Source organism: Drosophila guanche, unplaced genomic scaffold, assembly GCF_900245975.1.
Source record: "Drosophila guanche unplaced genomic scaffold, DGUA_6, whole genome shotgun sequence".
NCBI lineage: Eukaryota > Metazoa > Arthropoda > Insecta > Diptera > Drosophilidae > Drosophila > Drosophila guanche.
Genome location: NW_022995747.1, coordinates 4,185,183 through 4,212,019, shown reverse-complemented (window position 1 = coordinate 4,212,019; position 26,837 = coordinate 4,185,183). Strand labels below are relative to the sequence as shown.

The following is a 26,837-nucleotide window of genomic DNA, read 5'->3' as shown; positions in this document are numbered from 1 at the left end:
ACCCGAAACGATCCAGACGATCCGACTCCGGTCAGAAACGGAAGTGCTCGCCTAGGGCACTGCGCATGTGGCGGTGTGCATGAGTCAAGTGCTTTGTGCCGCTTGTGGGCGGGGGCGGCGTTGGTATAAAATTTGAATATCTCCGATGGTCGTAAAACTGTGTCGGAGATTTATCTTAAAGTCGCGCAATTGCACGCGCCTTTAGGCTGATGCGGCAGATTGATTTCGAGCTACTGTCCGTAGTTCCAGCCCCTGTCCACAGAACCAAAGTGGAATTTGATGTCATAATTTGGAATATTCACTGGCGGGGTTGATAGATGGGAAGATGTATCAAATCGAATTCATAATTAATTCATGTGCACAAATTATGAAGATATTCCGATTGTAAAATACCATTGGGAGATGTGCTGTGATTGTAGTTAGTTACTTTCACCGGCCCAAGATTAAATATAGTTATATATATGGGTGGTTCTTTTAAGTTATTAAGTGCAATAAACAAAAACTAGTGTAAATCAGCATACATTAATGCAACTGAGGCAGGTCGTTCAAAAACAGATTGAATTCATGCATGAATAGAATGATCAGGCCATACAGACGGTTTCAATGCTTTGGATACAAGAGAATCGGAAAGAAGAATTTTGAATGATGATATATTACGCTTATGTGTAAAATTAAATTTAGTAATAATAAAGTCTTCAGGCGGCGATTTGAGATAAGTGCTTAGATGTAGTTTGACATCATCCGGTGTGGCTTCTGGTTTAAGACGAGAGACAAAGATTGTTTATTTTGCGGGGGACCACTGCTGTGAGTGGTACTTCAGAAAAGCGAGCTAGTGGAGCTACTCCTAAAAGTCTCAGTGCGGGAGCTGAGGGGCTGGGAGAGACTGCAGATCCATCACATAAAAATGTAACATAAACCGGAAAATCATTTGCAACTGGATGCTGGATGCTGTTTTCGATGGCATCACCAGCAACAGAGTCCGAAGTTATATTGACAGGGGTATGGATTTTTGAGGCAACTACCACGTTTTTGGGCGTCAGAAAGGCTGGACCCTAAGACGGCGGATGGCAATCCATCGGTGTCCATCGGTTTCCTCTTTTGTTGCGCGCGCTATTTTTAAATAATATTCAGTGTTATCAGTTTATATACACGTGTCTCTTTTAATAACTTACATACATTTACATACTGAACAGAAAGATCCCTTAAAAGGGTGATTTTAATGAAAAATTCATATACAAATTTGTAAAATTTAAGGTCATAAAGTATACAATCGAATAGTAATTTGAATTTATAATAAGCCAAATTAATTGTTCAATCGGGTTAAGTTATTGTTTCAGTGTAAAAAGTCTTTGCAAAATAGTAATATCAAAAAGAACATCAAAATCGAGGAATCTGATTTAAGACTACGGTATATTATGAAGATGCATTGGTATATTTTGGTATATTTACGAGGCACTGACGGTATATTTCACTGATAATTCCGCGGTCACACTGTCACACGCTAAAAACAACTTCGCGGATCGCCGTCCGATTTTAATTGGGAAATAAATGAATTAATCACCATTAATGTTGGTAATGTAGAAAAACGGAAATGTTACTAATAACAGCCACACGCAAACGCGCTAGAATGTGCGGTTGAACCACTGTGATCCGTGGCAGCGACACGCAGCACTGCGGCGGCGGCGAAAAGTCTAACAGAAAAAGAAGAGAAAAACGAAGAAAAGAAAAAATTAAACAAGTTTTCGTGATGCGGTGGCCGTTGGAAATTTGCGTTTAAAGGAGATAGCTACATCTGCGCCCAGCCCAGCCGTAAGCAAAAGTGCAATCAAACAATATAACAAAAATGATAAACAAAATCCGATATGGAGTCGATTTTAAAGCAGTAATTGTGTCGTGAGTGTGAGTGAGAGTGATGAGTGTGTGTGCGTGTTGTGAGTGCGTTTTGTGTCTGTGCTGTACTGTGTGTAAATGAAGTGTTGAAGTGGCGGCAGAGGCAGCAGCGGCTGCAGTGTGTTGGCCAAGCCCAAAACGAACGAAAATTAAGCCAAACGCAAATTAAATATATATGAAAAAAGTTATAAACATAAGTGTAAGCCAAGCAGCATACCAGGCACCCGCACCAGCACATTGAAACAGCAGCAGGAGCAGCAACATCACAGCACACGCACAGGGAGCGGCATCTTTTTTGGTGGCTGAAGGCGGAGACGGACGACGGACGGGGCGCAATGACCGAGGAATTGAAAGTGGTGCTGCGGCGCAGCGAACAGCATTCCGGTTTCGGATTTTCGCTGCTTGGATCAACTGGACCGCCACATGTCATCTACGACATTGTGGAGAATTCGCCGGCAGCCGATTGCGGATCGGTAAGTGAATGACTCCCATTCAGGACAACCACTCCCCTCCCCATAGACCCTAGCCAAATCATGGGTGTGTGTCACTGGCCACATACCCGTCTGGGACAAAACTCTCCTGCTCTCCTCCTTGCCAGTGGCGTACTCTCTGTCCCGTAAAAGAGCGAAGCAATGACTTCATCAACCACCAAGCAGTAGCCCCTCGACCTACTCACAAAACTCTCCCACTCCTACTCCTACTCCCCGTTGGGTTCACTTTTGGCATTGCAACATTTTCCTTTATGTCTTGCCCCCAATTGTCCCTGCCGCTGTCCAAGGCCTGGAATGGGATGATGGACACGGCGCGCCCATTTGTGTGCCCTCTGCCTCTTGATAAGAATATTTTCCTCCTTTTTATGCTGTCTATCTGTCTTTCTGTCTGTCTGGCTGCTTGTCTGCGTATGTGAAAAGCATTTTAATTTGCAAAGCAACAAAAAATGTGGTTCTTCCTATGTGATGTCATCGTCGCGCTCTCCCTAAGCTCGTCTTAATTGGCGAGGAGGAATAGGGATGCCAAGCAGATACAAAGATCCATTCACGCCAACAAACACTCGCAAAAAAAAGTATAGAACCTCTCTCGCTCTCTCGTATCAGTTTTTGGTTTTGTTTTACCGTTTAATGTCATCGAATCGCAAATGTTTGGAGCGGGGTGCAAAAGTAAACCCAGAAAAACAAAGTAACGCAAACAATTCATCTGGACGGGGGAATCAGTTTCTGTGTTTAATGATACCCTACAAATGATGGGTGATATAAGTCAAAGCAAATTTAGTACATGCTCCCTGATAGGTAAACTCTCCTTGGTCATGATTTTCAAATTTAAAAAGTTTCAAAATCTATTTCGTAACGAAAAAATAAAGACTTTTGGCTAGAAAAATTAAGCAGTTGAAGGGAATACAATTTAAGATAAATCGTGCAATGAGTATCTCAATAGAATGTTTATATTAGTCTACTACCAAGTGAAAAAGCGAAAACTGAGTGGTCGTTTAGCATATCTTGACAATTTCAACCAAAATCTGATCATAAACATTTCATGGGAAGGATGAGTCCCAAAATTTGCCTTGCTTTCGTATTTGATAGTGGATTAGATAGCGTTTGACGCAACTCTACAAATGATTCATAAAGTTTTCCCGTTTCATGTATCAGATGCAAGAATAAAGATTAACGGTCTTATCTTAAAAATTCGAATGGGTGTAACATCAAACTAATCTTGTTGATGCAATAAAAAGTAAACAAATCTGACTGCAACTTCCGAGAATATTCATTTATCTACGAGGTGCCTTCCTCCTCCGAAAAAGTCAGCAGCAGATTAATGACCGCCCCCCCAAAGGCTTTTGTTGTAAAAAGTATGGAATTAACTTTACGTGCTGGTCATTTGAAATATTATTAATTTGTCGCGGGGCAACTTTAAATCCAAATGAAATGCAAAACAATGTAAACAGGGAGTCGAGTCAAAACAAAATGCAAATGCAAATGCAGCGCTATAAAAAGCAATGCAAGGAAAACATTTATTTTCTTCTAAAAATAAAACTCTTCCACACACACACACACACACAGACGGAAGGACCGGGTACACTTTATAATTATCGGACGTGGCAACAGTCCACACGATGACATGAAAACAGAGTTCTCTGGCTCCTTCGAATCGGGTTTTGGCTTTTCAGAAAAATCATTCTCCGACAAACAAACAAACAGCAGAGTGCAAAAAACGCGCTTGGAATTTTAAATTGTTTAAATTATTAAGTAATTCCATGCAATCCACAAAAACGAATCAATGTCCCCAGGTATGTCAGAGAAAGAGAAGGAAAGCAGCCAGGCGCTGCTGTTGCGCTGCCTGGAAGGTAATTGTCGGCGGGCAGAGGCAGTGAACTGCAGTGGGAAGCTATATTTCATATAAGGTGTGGCAAGCAAGGTCGTATATCCCGCACTCATCCACAGGCATGCGCCTTCTTCTGAATATACCTTGTGCAGCAGCAGCAAACACACTCGCAGACACACGCAAGTATGCACTGGCACGCACTTTTTCGATTTCTTATCGCTTTCGCTTTACAACTTGTTGTTATATTGTTATTGTTGTTTTGCTGTTGGGGTTTTACTTTGTCTTCTATCTCCTATCTCCTCTCGCTTGTTGTCTTTACTTTTGTGTGGCCAAGCAAGTGTCGCGCAGCACTCGGGGTACCCCTTACACATCGTACAATGTGGACATTTTATGTCTTTTATTTAATGGTGGATACATGCAGCCATTAACTATGCGCTTTGTTATAAGAAGAGAGCAATGATCGAATAAAGGGTACTGGGTACCTACGTTTTATTGTCTATGATACTTTCTTGTTGGTGTTCTTCCCCTACGGTATTTAATAATTATCCAATTGAGATGATTTCCCGCGTGCATCAAATTTGGGAAGAATATCTTAATTGTAGATAGCTTGCCTCCATCATAAATTTCTCAATTAATCTGTGTGGGCATCAAAGCGATCTCTTCCGAATACTTGTAGTATCCAAGATACAGCTAATCCCATTCCTTAGTGAGTATTAACGAGTCGAAACCTTCTGATGTTGTGTATTTTATTTATATGCCGTCATTCTGGTTGCGGGACAATTTTATTTTTCAATGAATGCATACACACACGCACACAAATGACACATACGCGGTCTCTGAGGGTGTGTACTTGTGTTGTTGTGTTTGTCCATGCTGTCATCGGTTGTCGCCTTCTTTCTTTTTCTCTGTCGCCCAGACTGCAGTTTGGACTCTGCTGCTCTCTCTTCTGCTGCTTCTTCCCTTCCCTATTGCTGTTGTGTCTCGTTTGTTTGCCTTTTCAGTGCTTCTCCAACTGGAGATTCCAGAGTGACAAACGTCTTTCTGTCATGGCTAGTGTCTGTTTTCCTAAGGGGGAGGGGGTGACAGACGGCAGACGGTGAATGGCAAATTGTTGCTTAATTGCACGAATAAAGTAATCCTAAGTGATGTGGTCATTTTTTATGTTATGGTATTCTTGAAAGATATTTTGATTTGCAATTGATTAATCTATAGGAATATACAGGATTACAATTTTTATTTATTTTTCTTAAAAAAAACACAGTATTTCTGTATGTTTTCCACGCTCAGTACACATGATCAATTATCATCTAGAATCTTTTTAATATAGTTATTTTCAAAATTTCACTACACATGTGTTTGTTTTGTCATTAATCTTTGCAGTTCCAACAGCACTTTGTAGATATTTGGCTGTCCCTCTCATGCTATCCTTGTCTTGGATCTACTTTGATTTCAGCTGCTTGCTGAGTACCCGGTACTCAAAATGTTAAAGAGTATACATATGCTGAAAAATATAAAAAAATATATCCTAATATATATATGTACAAAATTAATCAGGATCTACACCCAGACTCCTAATACTTTGTATGCTGAAAACTAAATACGAAAACAGATAATTGGGTATCCATTAGTCTCTTCCCACCATACTTATTAAATTTTCTATTGCGAAAGAGAGTGCTACATTCTGTTTCCTCTCGTCTTCCTTTCTTCTTCAGAAACAAAACTTTTAATAAAACGAATGTGTGGCCAAACCCATTTCGCCTGCCCGGACTTTTTCGCATTTATTTCTCCAACCATTTCCCCAGAGCTTCTTTTGTTCTCTTGTGTTTTCTGGTCTTGTGGTGTGGTGTGGTCTCTTCTGTTCGGTTTGCCTCTGCTTCTGTTGCAAAATTCTAACGTTTTGCTTAATTACTCGTTAACTGGAAATGACAAACGACTTTTGTTGGCTCTCGGCTACGCCTGCTGTTGGAGGGAACAAATTAATTGCCACCGACATGGCACACAGACAACAGAAGTAGAGAAACATGGAAAAATGTGTCTCCAAGCTATTTATTGATTTTCTAGAATGTAGAATGCCCCCGCCGTCTAATACCGATCACACGCTGGGACAACGATGAACGGGGTGGAAGTCTATCGCCTGGAAAATTTTGGGTAATGACAATAGAAACGTTAAAGGAAACGTCACATCAGAGTTCATAGACGGCAAACTTCAAGCTCTGAAAAGCACAGAGAGTAGCAAGGAAAAAAACAGTCTACAGCCTTAGAAGAATTCTTTTAAAATAAATGAAATGTCAAGCGAGTTCTTTTGCTTTTGACTTACATTTCTCTTTTGAAAGGTTCCTTTCTCCCTGCCCTTTCTACTGACCTTTTTTTTCTCGTTCGGTTCAGTTGAAGTCAAAAGTGCAAAAAAGTAGAGTAAATTCGCTTTAATTGAATTACAACAGTATGAAAAATTGTGCACGCGTTTATTAAGTTGGCTTTTCTTCTCTTTTTCCCTCTTTCCCCTTTTCTCTCTCTATCCTCTCTGCCATTTCTTTTTCTTGAGTGGCGGTAGAGACCCTGAGGTGTACCCTGTGTGCACGCTGCGCGGCTCCATCGCTGCGGTTCGTTGCACGCCACGGCACAGCGAGCAGCATAAGCAGCAGCAACAGCAGAGGCAGAGCAGTGGGGCAACTCCAGCAACAATCAAAGAAATAATAAGAACAATAAGTGCATAAGGCACTCAGCAGGCATGCAAAAAGTGTAGTAGAAAGCGTAGTGTTGTGCTACCGAAGCAGTAAACTTTGCGCTAAATCCAAAGCATTTATATTTGGCGTTGTTTGTGCCCGCTCTGACTCGCTCGCTGGCTGGCCGGCCCGTTCGTGTGTGCGTCCAAGCATTACCGAAGATAAACGACCAAAACAGAAGCTATGCTTTTGGGTCCGACCGAAGGTTTGAATACTCTTGTAAATGAAATACATGCCCATTAGGGAAGCATTTGCATAGCTGATTTAGGCACATACAGCGAAAGACAGTAACACTCCCATTCCTTTCGAGTTGATAAATAACTCTGTGCAAGAGTATAAAAATAAAATTAACAAAAGCAACAACGGTGCATCTCCACAAGCGTTGCCCCCTGAAAGTTTGTCTGCAAATTGAATGGCAACCCTCTTCTCATCTCAACCCAACATCCCTTGACTACCGGAGGTGCTGCTTTTATCTGGCTCTTCTGCTGCCTTATCCGCTCAGAGTGGGCTCTCCTCAATTAGATGCAAAGTGGCCTGCCGGCCGGCCGGCTTGGAATTTGCTCTCTGTTACGTTTTTGTGGCCCACATTCGCAGCAGTGCAACGAAATGCGCACAGAAATTTCAACAGACAACAACAGCAACAGCCAAGGCAAGTGCATATGCAAATGCAAATCAATAGCAAAAATAAACCCTGCTTCTAGGCATATGCCCCATTGTTTTTGTTTCTGTCGACTGTTTAAAATAAAAGTCCAAAAAAGCAAACAAAAACAGAAAGCCGCTCGAATCCTAGAATGCGCTGCAATACATACACAACTTTTGTGTGTATCGTTGGCCAACTTGTTTGCGAAAACATTTCTTGATGTTTTTGCTGCTGCCTGGCTCTATTTTGTAAACCCCCCATTATTAGAGGGGGTACATGTGGGTATATGTGGGTATTTATGTGGCAAACTATAAATATTCTTGCTTTGATTAGAAAATAAAATACAAGTTTGAATCTTTACAGTCTCTCTATTTTCCTTGTGTTAGTTTAATATTTGTATTCGCAATACCATTCTCTTCAGTTTGTTCCTGTTGCAATCAGTTTTATGCGTTTTGCAAACATCGCCAGCAACAAAACATTTTCGCTGTTTTTATTGTTTGTTTGGAAAATATGGTAAATATAGGCAATTTCCTGACATTTTCGTGCATGTTTTGTGCTAATTTCAATTTATTTCGAAATTTTGAATATAGGAAGAAGAGGGAAGAATATCTTAAATTATTGCCAATTTTGTGTGGCCAAGAAACTAGTCTTGTTGCGCAATCGATAGTTTGCCTTGATTCTGCTAAATAAGCGAGTGCAAATTTAATTAAAGAGATGAATTGGCAGATGAGTGACTTGATACATGGTTTCTTCATTGAGTTTCCCACAAATTGAAATGTAGGAGGGCAACAAATTGAAAGCTTGGCTCCAATTATTGACAGGAACAACTTGCTCTATATTAGTTACAGAGAGAGAGAGAGAGTGATAGAGAGTAAGTTGATGATAGAGAACATGTGGGAAGAAGGTTTCTCAAATGGCGGTAAGTGCGAAAGCAATTTCCGATTCCAGCTCCTGTCTAGTGGGGGCATCCCATGGAATCACTCAATCAACAGCCAGTCAACAGTCGCCGCTAGTTTCTGTGGCATTTCGCACATTATTAGGTATCACAATAGGTCAGATTCCAGGCCGTCGCAACGCTACATAGCAGCACCCACCCTACCTCTCCCCTCTTTGTTTGACATTGTTAAGTGTTAGTGGGGGGAAGGGACGGACGCATCGCAGCGATAACATCACCGTTTCAGTGACTTCCGATTCCCGCGATTACACAATCATCAGCCTCAACCACTCGAGAGATGGAGAGAGAGAGCAGAACGATAATGAAATAAACCATTCATTCCATGCTAATTTGATTCTCTTTTATTTCTTGTTTTTTTTTTTCGACGGCGTGCGCAAATATGAAGGGAAATCCACAATAAATGTGGGGGAGCCAGGCCGGCAAGGTCGTTGGAATATTGAATAAAACAACAATAAACCAGTGCAGAAAGGAGGGGGGCTGTATAGTTGTGTTTGTGTGTGTGTTCGTTATCGACCAGGGTTGAAAAATGATATGAATATCAATCAAACAAGGGAACAATAGAGGAAATGCTGTTTGTGAAAGACTATTACTATAGAATTACATTGTAATTCTGAGGGTTGTACGAATTTTTTTTCAATTATGAATATACGAATGACTTTGATTCTCACATTTCCTAAAGGAGAAAGTATAAATTCATTTGGAATGTAGTGTTTTATACAGAAAATCATTAAAATATATTGCCTATTCTATTTCGATGATCTTTTGTGCCATCACTATTCCAATCAACCGATAAAATCAGCACTAAATGTCACTTATTTTAACCCCAAATACCGAGTGTGTTGTGATTGATGTGCCGCCTGATAAATGGTTGACACAGGACACTAGCCACTGTCCCATTATTAGGACACTGTCTATCACAGTTTCAAAATGACACGAGAGTGCAAATTGCAAAGAAATGGCATAACCATTAGTCCAATAAGAGAGCTTGTTTAGTTGAGTGAGCCATAAGTCTACAACTCGAATGTCGTTCCACCTGCCGCCTCTGCGACTCTACATATTTTTCGTTTCTTATTTTTTTGCCCAACGCCTATGGAGGCGTTGGGGGCTTGGGTTTATCTGCGCCTAACATTGATTTTTCTGCCCAGCAGCAAAGGAGGTTAGTGGGTTTTTCTATTACTGCAGCCTGTCAACGACTCTGCAGCAACAAAAACATTCACATCGACATCTACCTCGACTTATAACGGTGAAGGTAGTGCACAGGCACAGGGGTCTGTACTTGAATAGGTCGTCGCCACCAATACTCGTACTCGTAATCGTACTCGTAGAGTCAGTCAATCAATTGCCTTGTTTACCCGCTATACATATTAGTGAGTGGGCGTTCGATTGTTGCTATTGTTAATTGATATTGGAACAAGTCGGTGGCGATGTGTCAATAAAACGTCATTGAACATAAATCTATATATGGACACACTATATATATACACATTAAATATTGTATCTTTTGTGCAACACTTCCGAAATAACAAACGGAGCAACCATATAATTGGACATTAATTGCTGATTCAAGTGCTCATTAATTGATAGTCGAGTATGAAAATAGAATGCTAAAATTACTCAAATCGAAAAGAGTATGAGGTTGTCAATGGGTTAAAATGTGATTCCCAAGAGATTATTGTGGTATTAGGAAGGAGAGAAAACTGATAAGATTTCCGTTATTTGCTTTAATGTTGAGTTAATGTTTGCCTAGAACAAATAAATGTGTGTCTTGTTTTCTTTTTGTTTTCCGAGTTATGTATTTCCAGGGTTAACTTAATGTCCAGTTCTGTCAACCCTCGTCCAGTGCATATGCACTTTTCCTGCATCTGGCAACGCCCTTAAAGTGCCGTAAGTCCCAATACGGTGTGCGAGCGAAATGTCTCTCGCAGATAACAAACAAATCGAAGATGAGAGATGGGAATGTGCCGTAGGAAGTGCACGAAAAAAACACTCTTCAAAGTGGCATTGGAAAACAAATCAATTCAAACCAATTTAAATTTGTGCTGCGAGCGTTGCATCCAAGGGTGAAGTGAGGAAGGTAGAGGTATATGTGTGGTGGGTTGGTGAGGGGGTGGGGAGGGGAGGGGTTGGACCTGCCTGCTGCAATCGAGTGTAACTGATTGATTTAACTTTAAACCGGGTTTCTGCCTGCTCTGCTGGTTGACTCTCCTGCTTGCTTGACTGCTTGCGCCTGCCTCTGCTCTGGCGCGTGAAAGTGAAATGCCAAAGAAGTGTATTCGTGTGTGTGTGCTGATTTGCATGAGCATACGACTAGACTAGCGGAGAGGGGAGAAGTGTGCACCTGCTGCTGCATTGTGTTTGTGTTTGTAAACTGCCTAATCGAATATCCGATGAAGATGATGGTGAGGGAAGGAGAAGAGAGAGAGAGAGAGCCTTCACCTTTGCTGTAAGTCATTAATCGTAGCTTGTTATCGTAGAAACATGTTTTGTGAGTGCAGGAGGAGATGAGTGCGCGCTGGTACTCCCATGCTGAGATGCTGTCAATCCACCGTCTGATAGTGGAAGTGTCTTGAAAGGGGAAACATAAAATTTGCATTACGGATTTGAGACTTTCTTTTGGCTAGAAATTCCTTTAATCCCCCAAATCCACTTTCTTTTCATTTCTGTCCTTTCCCATGGGATGTAACCTTGGGGTTGGTTATATAAAGCACTTTTTTGGGAAGCAATTTAATTAAACACAGTTTTAATTGAATTGCATTTCCACCTCCCACAAGAACACAGAATCCGCGTCTCTTTGCATTAGTTCTCTTGGGCGCTCTCTCTCTCTCTCTCTCTCTCTCTCTCATTTTTGGTTGTGCAGCCGGTTGCTCTGTCGTGCAGACTGAACGTGCTCTCGCTTCATGCTCAGCTGACGCCTTCGCTCCGTCTCTCCGTCCCTCCTCGGTCTTATTGTAAACGAACTTTGGAGAGCATAGCGCATAAATTAGTGAGACTTTTAGTTTTAAATTGCGGCCCCTTTGCCATCTCGGCTGCCAAGTGGAAACAAACCCTCGAGAGCCCGAGGAGGCGGCCAACGCTTTACTCCCAAAAAAAACATTAATAATAAATATAATACACAAGTGAGGGAAGCAGGAAAAACTAATTATGCAATAAAAGTAATGCTGCTGTGTACCTGCCGCTGCTGCTGATGCATTTTGCATGACGAAGAAGATGGCGCCTGGCGCGTGTCGTATTTTGGTTCCTCTCTATGCTAGGAGGTTTCAGCATTTATTGAATAATCCATGTGGTGGAGCATATTAGCGTACGACGCGCACTCGTGCCATTCCGCCACGGACACTGAGTGTGACGTCTCCTCCGGAGACGCTCATTCCATCGTTCGCTTCTACGTCAGCAAGTAAATAAGGCGCCAATGTTGTTGCCGGTGGTAGTGGAAATAGACGGGAGGAGGCCCACGTTGTGATTTCATGTTATTTTTCTATTTTCCTTGTTGCCATTGCTGTTTTTTTTTTGTTCTTTTCTGTTGTTGTTCTTTCTGTTCACTCTTGCGTTACGTTGAAGGCCCATCGAGAAGAAAATTAAAAATAGTTTACAAGTGCGGACAGTCGACACAGCCATAGTGTTTGCTGGATGGGCAGACAGACGGCGTCGCTCAAAAAACCGAAAACCCAAAAAGAGAAAATCAATAAGACCTTTTGTTGTCGAGTGATTCGATTACGGTCGGAACTAACGAGACCACCATACATATATTTTTGCAGGTTGAAGCCGGGGATGTCATCCTCAAAGTCAACGGAACCGATGTCCATCGCTATACAACGAAGGAAGGTAAGTTATAGCATAAAGAAACATCTTTCAGGAAACAGCAGCAAATAACGAATGTTTTCTTTATCTTTTTGGTATAGTTCTCAAATGCCTGCGTCTGTCGGAACAGTTGGTGACCTTGGAGCTGAAGCGAGGTAAATGGAACCTCAAGAAATGTCTATAGAAATAAATCTAATAATGCTCTAATCATCTCCCATTAGATCCCAAGCTTAAGGCACGCATTAAAGAGCAGCTGGCCAACACACAGAGTCCACACTATGTAGATATTGAATCTCCCAACATCTACGACTACAACAGCAGCCACAGCGCTAATTCCTCGCCCAACCATCGTCCGAACAACAGCAAGGGATCTTCTCCAGCAGCCAGCGGACTGCGCTTCAAGTCGCCCACACACTTGCCATCGCTGCGGCAGAACTCCTCGCCGCTGCTGGCCAGTGGATCCACCACAACGACCACCCACACACACAGCCGCAACTCTTCGGCCAGCTCCACCAAGATAAAAGTGGTGGAGACCACCGTTCAGACGACATCAACCATCACCACTAGTGCAGCACCAACATCGCCTACGGGCTCGGACGCCACCTCGCCGACGCACCGACCCTCACGCATTCCACAGGCGCGAAAGTGCCCAGCGCCCAAGCCCGTGCCCGTGCTGCATTCGCCACAGAACAAGCGGCCACGATCCTCCCAGATACCCACAAAGGCATCGAACGGTAACGGCAACGGGAACGGTAACGGAAGTGCACACAACTCCCAGCTGCCACCGCAATCGTTGCAGCACTCGAACAGCTACAGCGGCAGTCCCGTCGCCCGGCCGCGAATCTCTACGGAGCGAGAGCCGAACACAGACAGGGAGCCAGAACCGAACTCGGCGCCACCGCAGCCGGCGAAGGCGCCACGCTTTGAGGCTTACATGATGACGGGTGATTTGATCTTGAATCTGTCCAGGACACCACAGACCAGCAATCACCTAACGACCCAGGCCAAGAAAGTGAGTAATGGAACGAAACACGTACAAGATTTCTCTTACCTAAAACCCACAAATTCCTTTGCAGGTTGACAGTCTGAGGGATTCGCCGATTCGTCTGCCCAATTCCCGGATCAATGGCGCCCTAGCGCCACGAGCATCGGGCGAATCATCGCCCACATCCTCTTCCTCGGTGGACTCACCCACCAACACCAGCTCGGATTCGGTGAAGCGTGAGGCGAAGCTGCAACGCAAACAGCTGCCGCAGCAGCAGCACCAGCAGCAGCAGCGGGACAGCATCAACAACAGCTACAACCGCAAGGATTCGCTCACAAATGACACGCTGTTGATGTGCGAGGAGCTGGAGCGGGATGAGGAGGGTGAATATGTCCTGGAGGAGGACAGCAAGCACCAGCGACAACGTCAACAACAGCAGCGCTATCGCCAGCAGCAGCAACAGCAACGATACGAGTACTACCAGAACGAGGATGAGCTGGACGAGGAGCAGGAGCAGGAGGTGGAAGCAGAGGCGGAGGAGGAGCGCGAGGAGGATCAGACCCACTACGACATCACCAACATAGAGACGTACCAGAGCGGGATGGGACGCGGCGATGAGGATGACAGCGATCGGCAGTGTCTGGTCGAGGACGACGATGATGATGATGATGCCTACGACGAGGAAGATAACGATGCCGGTGACGAGGATTACTCGACAAATTCGCTGGGCTCCGGCTCTACGAAGCAGCGACTGCGTGCCCTCAAGCAGCGTGCGGCAACGCGACAGCAGCAGCTGCGCAATCGAGATGCTGTCGATTGTGCGGCTCGTATGCCCGGCTACTCTGCCTCGGGCTCCACCTCGTCCGCAACGGTAAAGAGCGAGGCGGGCGGCGGCATGCCAATGGGCGTTGGCCTGGGCGCAGCCAATACCTCGCAGGACGAGACCTCCTTCTCAGTGCCAACATCACCCATTTCACTGTCGACGCCTCTGATCGACAAGGAGACGGCCAATTCGGTGCCCACCAGCCCGGAGCCGAGCTCTTTGGCCCCAGAGTCGAGTAGCGGGGCCGCTGGTGTCGTTGTTGTGCGACGCCATCACAATGGGCATGTGGTGCGCAAATGTGATGCCGCCGGCTTCCGCACCAGCAAGTCCGAGGATCATCTGCAGCAGATCCAGCGCGAGGGCATTGCGGCTGTGATACCCATCGACATTGATGAGGATGTGAATAGTTCACTCAATACGCTGCTGGACACGCGTCAGGACTCCGAGGACTCGCAGGTGAGGCGTCAAGTCGAGCGCACCATGTACTACCACATCCCCTCCAAACGCCGGATAGATCTCTAGCCGCCCATAGATGGCGATAGGCCATAGATGAAATACCGTCGCTAGTGTGCCACGTCGAACTTTCCGCCAGATCGATCTTCCCCAGCTCCCCCACCCTGCCAAAAAAATAACACACATACGGTTCCGCGTCTCTCTGTCTCTCTCGATCATGTAGTAATCCGTATAATCCTCGCCAACCCGTTGAAACTCCCTACCGTTTGAAGTGCTTTGTAGAGTTCAGTTTGCCGTTAACTCTGGTTACTGTAGCTGTTGTCGTATGTGTGTATATATTTGACTGTAAAACCATTGCATTGTTCTATAAATCATATTCCATATACGATTCCATATGCATTCCCCACCCTATTCCCGGTAGTTCTCACTCATTACTCGGTACTTTTATATCCTATCCATTACACTCCCATTCGTTTGTACCTATCCCACTTACTACCTTCCATTACTCGTTCATTGCCACACGTTACTTTAATCTTTCCTACTTACTACTAAACAACTCTGTCTATCTTACTCTCTTGTTTCGTGTATCTTTCTTCTTTTCGTTTTCTCTGTTCTCCGTTCTCTCTTGTTTCTCATATTTTGACTCTCTCTCTCAACTATCTCAAATTTGACATATGCGCAATTTATTGTCCATGAACGTGTGAGCTTTCTAGTCGACGGCCACCACTGTCTCGTCGGTGGCGACCATTGTCCACAACTCGTCGGCGTTGAACAACAACGAGAACGAGAATGAAATTGAAAGTGAACCGCTTAATAGCTGCAACAACAACAGTCCCACAACTACACCAGCAATAGGGAACAACAATAGCAGCGAGAGCACCGAGGCCGAGATCGAGAGCGAGTGCGAAAGCAGTATGGCAACAGCAACTGTAACGATAGAAACGACTGCAGCGAGAACTAACAAGAAGATGATCAGCGGCGGAAACTGCAGCAACAAATTAAACTATATCCTATGCAAAAAGGTTGCCATGTTGCATAGTTGGCATGCCGATTACTGTGATCTTTGACTCATTTTGATTTTGATCTCTGTGTGATCTTTTTTTAAGTTGCGAATTTTTGATTTCTTTGCCTGCGCTTGGAACAGTTTTGTATATGTAGAAATTGATTGATAGTAGTCTAAAAGTTTTGCAAAACATACTCTATATCGTATGTGGATCTATGAGGAAACAAAACACCTATCCACACACACACATACACACCAAATACTTGTCGTACACCTGCTGCATACGCATACCACAGACACAGGACACACAGCGAAAAAAAAAAGAAAAAGAAAAAATAACACAGAGAACGCTTCAAACACAACAAATGCCACTTTTGCAATTGTTTAGGACTCTCATCAGAGTGAGATTGGGCAACGTCAAAATGGAAATTCGAGAGCCATCAAAAAAAAAACCTCAAACCTTAATTGAAATCGAACAAAAACGAATCTTAAAACTACATTCCTTGAAAGTACACATTCGACTACTAATCTTTGTTTTTTTATATACAACCAAACCCCAACTAGGCATCGGATCGAGATCGGATTGTGTGGACCTATAATGCACCACTGCAGCCACATCAGTTGCAGCAGATCCAACAGCAGCAGGCGCAGCAACAGCTCCAGCAACAGCAGCAGCAACAGTTAATATTTCAACAGCAGCAGCAGCAGCAACATCATCAGCAACAACAGCAGCAACTCTACGGTCAGCAATCGCATTCAAATTCACATTCAAGTTCCATTAGTTCGTCGCCGCAGCATTCGGCTGCAGGCAGTCCGGCCTCCCCCACATCGGTGTCCTCGTCGGTGATGTCCTCATCGGGATCGAAGGGTGCCCTAGGTGGCAATGGTCAGGCAGTGGACCAACAGCAGCAGCATCGAGAAAATGGCGGACAAGCCTTCTTGCAGCCGCCCACTGGCATGCCCTGTCTGCTAACCTGTCCAGGGGCTGGCAATGGTGCTGGCGGCGGTGGTGGTGGTGCTAGTGGTTGTGGCAACGATTTGAGCGTCTCAGAGGCCATTTCGAATATATCTAGTCCCGACTACCAAGACGACGATAACTTATTGAGTTCTCGCGATATTCTAGGCGGCATGGTACTTAGCGATCCCAGTGACTCGGACTCCACCATACTCGTCTCGGATGGGGCCGCCCTGCAGCGCCAGCAGCTCAAACAGCAGCTGCGTGCCCAGCAGCAGCAGACTCGGGAAAGGGACAGAGATCAGTCGGAGCACAAGGTGGTCATCCAAGTGCGAGGAATGGACAACAACGGCGGTGGCAGTGCGGCTCGGTCCGATGACGATGTGGTCACGCTGGCGGATGAGCAGCCGCATACAACGATGTCGTCGGGTGCGGGGGCAGGGGCGCACGGTGTGCGAGACGCGTCCCCACCCGTTTCCGATGATGGCAGCGATGTGGAATCGCTGCACTCCTACCATTACTCGCCCAAGGCTGTAGACATGCCCTCGGCCATACGCCTGGCCAAAAGACTGTATTCTCTCGATGGTTTCAAGAAAAGCGACGTCTCCCGACACCTCAGCAAGAAGTGAGTGCCACAGATCCTTTAGAGAATCGTTTGACTCATTTTGGATTTCGTTTCAGCAACGACTTTAGCAGGGCGGTCGCCGATGAGTATCTAAAGCATTTCACTTTCGAGAAAAAGTCGTTGGATCAGTCACTGCGCGAGTTCCTGCAACAGTTCTCGCTGTCCGGCGAGACCCAGGAGCGAGAGCGGGTCCTAGTGCACTTCTCGAAGCGTTTTCTGGACTGCAATCCGGGTACATTCAACTCTCAGGATGCGGTGCACACACTGACCTGTGCCATTATGCTGCTGAACACGGATCTGCATGGCCAGAATATGAATCGCAAGATGAGCTGTGCGGAATTTGTCGACAATCTGGCAGATCTCAACGATGGCGAGAACTTTCCCAAGGATATACTCAAGTTATTGTATCAGGCCATCAAAACGAAGCCGCTGGAATGGGCTCTGTAAGTACAAACCATCTCTTTATTAAAAGGATATGCATTAAATAGGATTGCTTCTTGCAGAGATGACGATGCGGGTGATCTGCAGCAGCGCACTGCCAACAATGCACTGGGAAATGTTGGACAGAATCCCTTCCTGGATGCACCCGAACTGGCCACCGCGGTGGAGTACAAGAAGGGCTATGTGATGCGCAAATGCTGCTACGATAGCAGCTACAAAAAGAGTGAGGATTTACAAATTGAACTATAATAGAATTTGATGACCTAAAACTCTCTTTTTCCACACGCAGCTCCCTTTGGTAAACGCTCCTGGAAGATGTTCTACTGCACGCTGCGTGATCTTGTACTATATTTGCATAAGGATGAGCATGGTTTTCGTAAGAGTCAAGTGAGTAGAAGTGATCAGAGTCATGGGACTCTTTTAATTTATTTTGTTTTCCACAGATGTCCGACAATCTGCACAATGCAATACGAATACATCACGCCCTGGCCACCAAGGCCAATGATTACACCAAGAAGCAACATGTGTTCCGTCTGCAGACGTCCGATCAGGCCGAGTATCTCTTCCAGACAAGCGACTCCAAGGAGCTCCACTCGTGGGTCGAAACGATCAACTATGTGTGCGCGGCCATTTCGGCGCCACCACTGGAGGGCGGTGTGGGCAGCCAGAAGCGATTCCAGCGACCACTCTTGCCCAGCAAGCAGACCAAACTATTGGTGGCAAGTATCTGAATGGGGATAGAAACCTATCAAGGGAACCATATCTCATGGAATATATTTTCTTTGCATTGCAGAAGGAGCAGTTGGAGTCGCACGAGGTGCAGCTGGCGCAGCTAGAGCAGGAGCTCAACGAGCACAAGAAGGGCCCGATACCCAGCAAAGGATTGCCACTGCAGAACTACAAGGAAAAGGAGAGCTATTTGCAATATGAAGTGAGCCCCGTGCCGTGCCTCATCGTGTGTGTGTAAATTCGAATATTTATTTTATCCTACAGCTTCGTCGTTACCGCACGTATGTGAGCATACTCAGCGCCAAAATGCTGGCCGATCAGCAGCAATTGGAGCTGCAGGCGCAGCAGCCGGCGCAGGCAATCCTTGACGAAGAAGCTGACACATTCCCTGTGGGCACCAGCTGCACGCCCACCACTACGCCAAGTATTAACATTCAGGAGCAACAGCAGAAGGAGCAACGGCAGCAACAGTCATCGAACAGGTACAGTCAGCAACCACGTGCTAGCGGCAGCAGCTCCTCATCCTCCGGCGGCAATGTCCAGCAGGACATTGGCTGACGCGTAATGGGAGTTTTCTCAGCTTGTGTGGTTTAAAGCGTTCGCTTCGATCCGTTACTGTTTCTGTTTCTGTTTTCTCCCCTATTTTGTTTTGTTTTGTTACTTGTGTTGTTCGTTCCACCTACCCCAGCAGATATCCCCGGTTCTCAGTGCCGTCCAATTTGCTTTGGAATCGGCTGTTCTGGGACTGTGTTTGCTGCGGTGTTTTCTTATGTTGCTGGCGTGACTGCACTGTATTCACATTCCTTTAATTTTTTTCTGTGGCTGTAAATATAAATTGTATATTTCGTGTTGTGCGTTTATTTCAATTCGCTTTTGAGTTTTTGCCTTGCCTTTCATTGTGGTCCCATCATATGTACCATCTTGGATCATCCCTGAGACCACCTGTGTGTGCCCTGTACAAGCTTTAATTTTGAATAGTTTTTAACTATAACAATAATACAGAATTCAGACTTGAGCGTTGCGTTTAGGCAATTAAAACCATGTGAACATAAACATAATCCCCTAATATAATTAGTTGTTATGTGGATTTATTTTGAGAGCAACAACCCCACAACCCATACACCACAAATGCTGTGAAAATTCAAAAGATTCATCAAAAAGATATCCCGATTGAAACCGAAAGTCAAGATGCGCATAGTTAACTATAGAGAACTAATGTTTTTTGGTAGCACTCGTAGCTATAAACCCCGAACTTTTGGCGTTATACATGCAAACTATATAGAAAATATACATAGATTTAGAAAATAAAAGAAATGAAGAACAATATATTTAAATAACAAAACACAAATGTGGTTCATTAGTAGCAGACGTTTATGCGTTTATACCTAAGCTAAAAGCATACGATATATACAACATACATACACTTACCATAGATGATGAGATTACAGAAATATTACAAGAGTTTTACAAGCAATTTGCACACCACATCAAGCAGATAGAGATACAATTTTAAGTAGAACGAAGCCAATCAAAGCTTGTATGATAAGAATATCCCTGGAATCACTACACACACACACACTCTATTCGCTGGTTATCCTGGTTGATTGATTGATTGTAGACCCACATTTATACACCCATAACACAACACAAACACTGATGTACCATACAATGAGAGTCATGCTAACCGAACCGAACATTTTATGGACTCCTAAAAAGAAATGCGTTACTCGTTACCATACGTTGTTACCCCAGCCCGCTCGTTACGTTCCGTTCAATTAATGCCAGTTAAAACAAACACAAGAAAAAACAGAACCCAAATGGAAGAATTCTTCAATCTTACAGATGGCTCGATGTCTTCTGCTGCTGTAGCGTGCTCTGGCGGCATTTCTACCATTCCAAAAGCCTTTAAACGAGTAGTTGCCTCTTGCCTGGAGGCTAGCGATCCGCGGACAGCAGTCCAACGAAGGTGCTTCTCTCTGAAAATGACCCGATCAGTACTCCTCCTACTAGCTAAAACCCGTCTTGAATGTGAGCAAGCTATAGGCTACAAATATCTCAATGTTTTATTGCTTACTCGTCAGTGTCTAGTTTGGCTCCACATCTGTATATCGAACATTTCAGAACATTCTTTGTTTGTTGATTGTTAATTTTGGTTTTCATTCTACACTTGCAGAAAGGAGAAGAAATTCGCTTAATTACTTTTCGTTTCGCTCTTGATTTCGATCATATCAACACTGCAAAACAAAAGACAAACACCACATACACATCCGTATCCGCCTCTAGTTGGCAGTTGGTAAGTTCCACATGCCCAAAATGGAAGATCTAAAATGCATTTAACAGTTTTTCTATCTCTCTCTCATTCAGAGATGAAGCAGTGATGCAATACCCATGAATATAGAATACTCCGAATATGCCAAGCTGCCACACTACACCACACCGCACCACACACTCGCATAATCAGCACTCATGCAGCAGGGAGCGGGAGCGGTATAGAGAGGCTCCAACCACACACCCACCCACCCAATCACACACACACACACTCACGGGTTCCGGCTGTGCCGTGCCGTGCCGTGCGGCACCCACTCAACAAAAAAAAAAAACAAAAATCTGCCAATACATATATCCTACTTTACCGATCGAATGATTCCAAGTGCCGGATCTTAAGGCTAAGCGGAAGATCACATTGAGATGATTAAGACTACAAATACGAACCCAATTTGTAATCGAATTTGTTAACTGTATGAGATGGTTTTATGTACTATGTAATCTGAATGGTCGTTCAACAGAGATATTGGCATTTAGCAATTCGATTTGGATTCGTTTGGCCAAAGATTCTGCTGAACGATCGTTTATGAACGTGAGAGCGAATCGCTTTACACATAGATTATAATTACGAGAATTGATATACAATACTTACATCATTACCTATGCTATCATTATAAATGATAAAAATAAATTATAAATTATTGAACAATTTCGCTACACACACACCACACACATTACACCACACACACGCACCACACACGAAAACAACTGAAGAAAAGTAACAATAAAGCGATGAGAGAGGATAAGAGGAGCACATTTAGCTATCATTGTCATAAACAATTTCGTACATATATCATACATAATCGTACATAGCACACATATGCTTCTCATATATGTATGACTCGTTCATTGGCCTTTTTGCGATACAATTATCCTCCTATTTGATCTGTGTAGGAAACAAAGCAAAACACAACTTACTCCAATATTATGAGCGGATGAGTAATATTTATTTGAGCAATTATTGGTTGATTACGCCACATGTCCATGTAGCTAGAATATGAAATTTGATATTTGATGGGGAAACAATAAATCTAAACAAAAACAAAAGCATACATATTATATAGTATATATATTTTTGAATATATTATTACGAGTAAATTTAATTGTATTGTGTAATTATGTAAATGCAAACTGTATAACATTGTTTATAATAATTTTTAACAATTCTAATGAAAAGGCAATAAATTCGAAAATACCAACTAACTGAAGCGAACGAATGCTCGCCCGCTAAGCCAAGTGCCGCCTAAATGTATGCATATTGTATATTAATTTAGTTACAACATTTTAAACGGCTCGGCGAGGGCACCCCTCACACTCACTCACTCACTCAAACACTTAGTTTTAAAGCAATACGAGTACTATCCACGTACCCCCAATCCCTTTGAACTCCAAAAAACATACATACACACTCACACACACACGAGCATTCTCATCTAAGAACTTCAGAACATATTACGAATAAAGAAAGGGAAACAAGAACGCGCATTGTAGAGGCGGTGATTTTTATGTGAACATTTAAAACTAACTGATAAGCTTTGAGTAACTTTAGGAAAGCCGTTATACTATACAGATACACATATATATACATATATATACGAGTTATATATAGTATACATGTATATGCTCATGTGAGCAGCCCAATATGAATGATACATTAAATACTTCCAAAAACTTTAAGCTCCTGATCCTGCTGTTTGCTATTACTCGTTCTTGAAGGTAAACGACGTGTCCGTCTCAGCAAGCATGTTCTCTAGGCGTAGGCCAAACTTCTGGCGCTTCTTGTCCAAATTCACCACAGAGGCCACGATGCGATCGCCAATGCTTAGGTCGCAGTTCTTCATGTGGCTCTTGTGCAAAAGACCATCACGCTCCACACCAATGTCGACAAAGGCACCAAAATGTGTTACATTGGTAACAGCACCTGGAAAATTAAAGATACAGGATAAGTCGAGGGTACACAAGAATATTCCTCTATTTTTACCGGTAACCACATCACAATTGCTGAGGTCTTCGATTCGTGTCAGTCCCTGCTTGAAAAGCGGCCGCTTGTCCAAATCAGTTCGATAATCCTGCAACAGTTCCCGCTGCAGAGCCACCAGCAGGAATTGCAGCTGTTATCATTCCAAAAATTAGTATAAAATATATAAAACTTGATGTTTGAATGGCTTACCCTATCCATGGGCAGTTTATGCTGCTTGGCTATGCGATCCAGTTTCGTTTGCGAAGCGGCAAACTCCTTGATACGCAATATAAAACTAGCCTTGCCTATATCCGACAGTTTCAAGTCACATTCTCCAACGATACTGAACAAGTAAAACAAAAATTTTGGTTTATAATACAAATTCTCAATTCAATTTAATTCAAGTCATGCCGCCCAAGCGAAAGCTTGCTGAGCTGCAGCGTTTGTATGAAGAGCGCTGGAGCTATCCACCGAAGCTAAAGCCAACCAGGACCAAGATTATAGCCTGCGGCGAGGTTGCTTCGTATGGCGGCTATAAGGCGCCAGTGTACAAGGCCTGCTGGGAAAATCCGATCTCAGTTACCACTGATGCTCGCTTCGGACCGTGTTGGGAGTATCCGCCGGAGCGATACAAGCGTCGTCCTTTGCCGCCGCCTTGCCGCGGGGCTACTATACCCCTCGATCAATTGGAGCCCACATTCGAAAACTACGAGACACTTTACACCAGCTTTGATTTCCGACTGGAGCAGTGCGTCCATGAACAGATTCTTGTGCTAGAGACGCAGTTCAGGAAGCTGGAGGAACAGCTGACGGAAGCCAAAGTCTTGCAGATTGAAATGGCCGAGCAAATGCGCTATCACGCCATGCGCTACCGACTGCTGGTCGGCGAAAGTTGCTGCACCAATATCTATCCAGAGTACTTGAGTCGAATGACGGCCGAGCGAGCGCTGTGCGAATTCCAAAAGGCCTACAATGTGATTAGCCAATCTAAGTGAGTGGTAATACTGTAATCCATTTATGTCTCTCATCAATATCTTTCAGTGACGAACTATCGAAATCTATTTTGAGCATGCGCAACTCCAAGAAGGAGTTGACGGTGCGTGTGAGCAAGCTGGATCGCACTTTGAAGAGCCCGTTCATGCTGGAGCTAGACCACGTGCTGCAGACCATCGATGATCTGGACCAGTACTTCTTTGGTGTCGCCGTCAAGCTTAGGACCTGGGCGGAGCTACTGGACCCCAACAAGGAGTACTCCATTGAGGATTATCTTGCATTGCTATCGAAGAAGCGAGATTTCAAGAGCTTTCTACGTGCCGGTACCGAGAACTGCACCTGCAAGCGCTGCAACAACAAGGACCCACTGAGCCCGTATTTGCCTTCATGGTGCCGAAAAAGTGACTCCAGTGAGGAGCGTGACAAACGGCGCACGAACAACTATCTCTGCAATATGTGTATCGCGGCGAAGCTAACTCGCAGTGACAGCAAATTTACCACAGAGTCCAGTGACACCTCCAGACTGGTGAAAATGTCACAGAAAGTTGAATAAATGTTGATTGAATTGCACTCACGTTTCAGCCACTTTGTAGCTTTCCGGGTGGACCCAAGTACAGTCAAGTGGATTCTTCAGTCGCCCACCCACGCTCAACGGCTCGATGCGCACGAAGCCAGCGCATTGTACAAATGATTTCTCGCCTATGGTACGCACCGAGAGCAGATCCTTGCGGGACTGAAAGGGTCCCTTCTCCGTGCGATACTCGATGATCCTTTCTGCCTTCTTCTCCGATAGACCAGCAATGTGTCTTCAAAGGGAGAGTTTTAAAATGCTAATAATTTTTAGTCAAAGTATATAATTTGTCCACCTACTTGAGCACACTCAGACTGGCAGTGTTGAGGTCCACGCCCACATAGCTCACGCATTCAGAGACAACGTCCTTCAGGGATTCCGTGAGTGTCTTCTCTGACACGTCATGCTGGTACATGCCCACGCCCAAGTGACGTGGCTCTATCTTCACATACTCACTGAGAGGATCGTTCAGACGTCGTGCTATGGACACTGCACTCCGTTCGTTTGTGTCCATATTGGGAAACTCTTTGCTGGCCACATCGCTGCAGGAGTAAACCGAGGCACCATTTTCGTTTACAATGCTGTAGCGAATGCTTCGACTGTCCAGAATTCCGGCATGGAATAGATCACTCAACCAAAACTCTGTTTCGCGGCATGCGGTGCCATTTCCCAGGGCAATCACTTGGCAGCTGTTACGAATGACAATAAGATAAACATAAAGCTCGCAAAATGATTTCCAAATAGTTACTTGTGCTTGCTGAGCAGTTCCACCAGCTTTTGTTCGGCTGCCCGCTTGTTGGCTCTCACGCCATGCGGATAGATGACACCTGTATCCAGCACATCAGCCGTTTCAGATATAACTGCCAACTTACAGCCGTTTGTGTACCCCGGATCGATGCCCAGAATCCGTTCACCCTTGAGAGGCGATATGAGCAGCAACTGCTTTAGGTTCTTGGCAAACACATCGATAGCCGCCTTCTGGGCCTTCTCCTTGAGGTCGGCGCGTATCTGGCGACACATCAAAGGCTGCACTGAAAGAATCTCATGCTATTAAGCTGCAGAAATTGTGGAATATTTACGCCTTACATTTCTTCGTGATGCACTCTTCCAGGGCTTTGGTAAATGTCTCTCTTCGCAGTGGATACTGCAAACCCTGACACATGTACTGCTCGGAGATGAAGCGTGAGAGATCTCTCTTTAGGTAATCGCTTGTATCCAATTTTACGGATATAAACTTGTGCTTTTCAGCACGATTGATCGCTAGCATCTGATGGGGCTTAATTGTCTTTATGTCACACTGAAAATTAAAGTAGTTCTCAAATTTTGAGCTGTCTATCTTCCTGTCGGTAATGGCACTGTTCTTGGACGATTTGCTGCTGCTGCTACTTGTGCTTGCCTTGCTGGACGACGACTCCTTTGTCTTGCTACATACCAGCACAATCCGGTGTACATTTTGCCTGAAATTACAAAAGTTTTCTCGAGCTCATTTGGATGATTGGATCAGCGCCAGACTTACAATCTCCTCAGCTCTTCCAATACATTTGTGTTTTTGCTGATATTGTGTATAATAATGTTGCAGATTCCATTCAGCACCAGAGTCTCGGTGGCCAAGGACTCATTACTGGGATCCACAATGGCTGAAAGCTTCACTTGCGGCGCTGTTCCATATAGCAGACGATCGGCATAATCTTCCAGTCCCAATGCCCTAGCACGCTCGGCCAGGGTGCCCTTGCTGGCTGGTTTATAGGGAGCATAGAGAAACTCTAGTTCTTCGTTGTTTTTCGCGCACATCAGCTCATCCCTAATCTCTTCATTTAGCACATTTTCGCGCTCCAGCTGCGTGACTATGTGTTCGGCCTTCTTCCGCAGATCCACAATCTCTGTGTAAGTGTTTCGAATGTCACGCAATCGATCTGGTGGCAAATGGTCAACCAGATCTCGCCGGTAGCTACACAAACATAAAGTTTTTATAAGCAGAGTGCATACACATATAGAATATAACCCTGAGCGTACCGACATATAAATGGAATGGTGTTTTCATTCTCAAAGAGCTGCACAATATTAGCTGCAGCAGTTGGCTGGATGTTCTCCGTTTCGGCCAGCAGCTCATGTATATTCCACACCTTGCGACGCTCCCAGAAGGAACTTCGCCCTGTGGTTGTGCTGGCAGCAGCGCCGTCTGTTTGCATCAAGGATCGGGGTGGATCAATCGTTTCCGCCTCAGGGTTGCTTTGATTGGGGCAAGCATTTTCCACGTTTGCATCGTTTTTGCCGCGCTTTTTCTTCGCCGCTGGTGCTTCAGCTTTAGCATCCTTGGCTGTAGGCCACTGCTTTCGCTTGGCGCTGTGTGAGGTTGGTGAGGTTGGTGATAAATTAGATGTCGCGAATTATTGATCACATTGTTACTTACACGCCTGCAGTGGAAGCGGCAGCACTATCTAAGGCCCGAGTCTGTTGGGGCCTGTACTCATCGGTGTCCTTAAATTCCGAAGTCACATCTTCATCAGAGTCAGATAACTCAACTATAATCTTTGTCTTTGTCGCAGCTTGGCGACGCGGGCGAGTTGACATATTTTTACAAAGCAAAACAAAATAAATAGCTACAGTAAGAAAGGTGCGAGAAATAAATTAGAGTGGCCAGCCTCTTATCTGAAG

At 44.5% G+C, this 26,837-nt stretch overlaps 3 protein-coding genes across 10 annotated transcripts; 2 read left to right on the top strand and 1 right to left on the bottom strand.

Annotated features, from left to right (window-relative positions):
- The first annotated feature begins 1,475 nt into the window (after positions 1-1,475).
- On the top strand, positions 1,476-22,117 carry LOC117583650 (putative uncharacterized protein DDB_G0293878). 8 transcript variants are annotated; one of them, XR_004573804.1, is made up of 15 exons: positions 1,476-2,363; positions 12,277-12,343; positions 12,421-12,474; positions 12,541-13,331; positions 13,396-14,583; positions 15,294-15,602; positions 16,148-17,163; positions 17,220-17,606; positions 17,667-17,827; positions 17,894-17,991; positions 18,048-18,323; positions 18,398-18,535; positions 18,598-18,815; positions 20,176-20,626; positions 20,698-22,117. XR_004573804.1 is itself a non-coding variant. In XM_034272107.1 (15 exons), exons 1-15 carry the CDS (start codon positions 2,226-2,228, stop codon positions 19,140-19,142), a joined length of 4,581 nt encoding a protein of 1,526 aa, XP_034127998.1. In that variant the 5' UTR covers positions 1,476-2,225; the 3' UTR covers positions 19,143-20,133. The 8 variants fall into 8 exon arrangements, 5 of the variants coding, with proteins under 5 accessions (XP_034127998.1, XP_034127996.1, XP_034127995.1 ...); XR_004573805.1 differs by lacking the exon at positions 20,698-22,117 and having other exon boundaries at positions 20,176-20,361; positions 20,507-20,626; XM_034272107.1 differs by lacking the exons at positions 20,176-20,626; positions 20,698-22,117 and adding an exon at positions 19,022-20,133 and having other exon boundaries at positions 16,148-16,325; positions 16,707-17,163.
- A 141-nt stretch (positions 22,118-22,258) lies between these two features.
- On the bottom strand, positions 22,259-26,802 carry LOC117583651 (S1 RNA-binding domain-containing protein 1). The gene is made up of 10 exons (XM_034272109.1): positions 26,593-26,802; positions 26,196-26,525; positions 25,699-26,130; positions 25,269-25,639; positions 24,931-25,213; positions 24,482-24,871; positions 24,187-24,417; positions 22,829-22,961; positions 22,640-22,769; positions 22,259-22,579 (listed from the first exon to the last, which is right to left on the bottom strand). Exons 1-10 carry the CDS (start codon positions 26,751-26,753, stop codon positions 22,359-22,361), a joined length of 2,682 nt encoding a protein of 893 aa, XP_034128000.1. The 5' UTR covers positions 26,754-26,802; the 3' UTR covers positions 22,259-22,358.
- On the top strand, positions 22,951-24,181 carry LOC117583653. Its single transcript, XM_034272110.1, has 2 exons — positions 22,951-23,609; positions 23,660-24,181. The coding sequence occupies exons 1-2, from the start codon at positions 23,026-23,028 to the stop codon at positions 24,162-24,164; spliced, it is 1,089 nt and encodes a 362-aa protein (XP_034128001.1). The 5' UTR covers positions 22,951-23,025; the 3' UTR covers positions 24,165-24,181.
- Positions 26,803-26,837: the final 35 nt, after the last annotated feature.

Bases quoted from the DNA above. Each gene is read 5' to 3' on its own strand.
- LOC117583651 (XM_034272109.1), bottom strand. From the start codon at position 26,753: ATGTCAACTCGCCCGCGTCGCCAAGCTGCGACAAAGACAAAGATTATA. The intron at 25,640-25,698 runs GTAAGTCTGGCG...TTGTAATTTCAG, and splicing joins TTGGAAGAGCTGAGGAGATT to GCAAAATGTACACCGGATTG. The intron at 24,872-24,930 runs GTAACTATTTGG...CATTCGTAACAG, and splicing joins GAACTGCTCAGCAAGCACAA to CTGCCAAGTGATTGCCCTGG.
- LOC117583650 (XM_034272104.1), top strand. From the start codon at position 2,226: ATGACCGAGGAATTGAAAGTGGTGCTGCGGCGCAGCGAACAGCATTCC. The intron at 12,475-12,540 runs GTAAATGGAACC...ATCTCCCATTAG, and splicing joins GACCTTGGAGCTGAAGCGAG to ATCCCAAGCTTAAGGCACGC. The intron at 18,816-19,021 runs GTACAGTCAGCA...CACCTACCCCAG, and splicing joins CAGCAACAGTCATCGAACAG to CAGATATCCCCGGTTCTCAG.
- LOC117583653 (XM_034272110.1), top strand. From the start codon at position 23,026: ATGCCGCCCAAGCGAAAGCTTGCTGAGCTGCAGCGTTTGTATGAAGAG. The intron at 23,610-23,659 runs GTGAGTGGTAAT...AATATCTTTCAG, and splicing joins AATGTGATTAGCCAATCTAA to TGACGAACTATCGAAATCTA.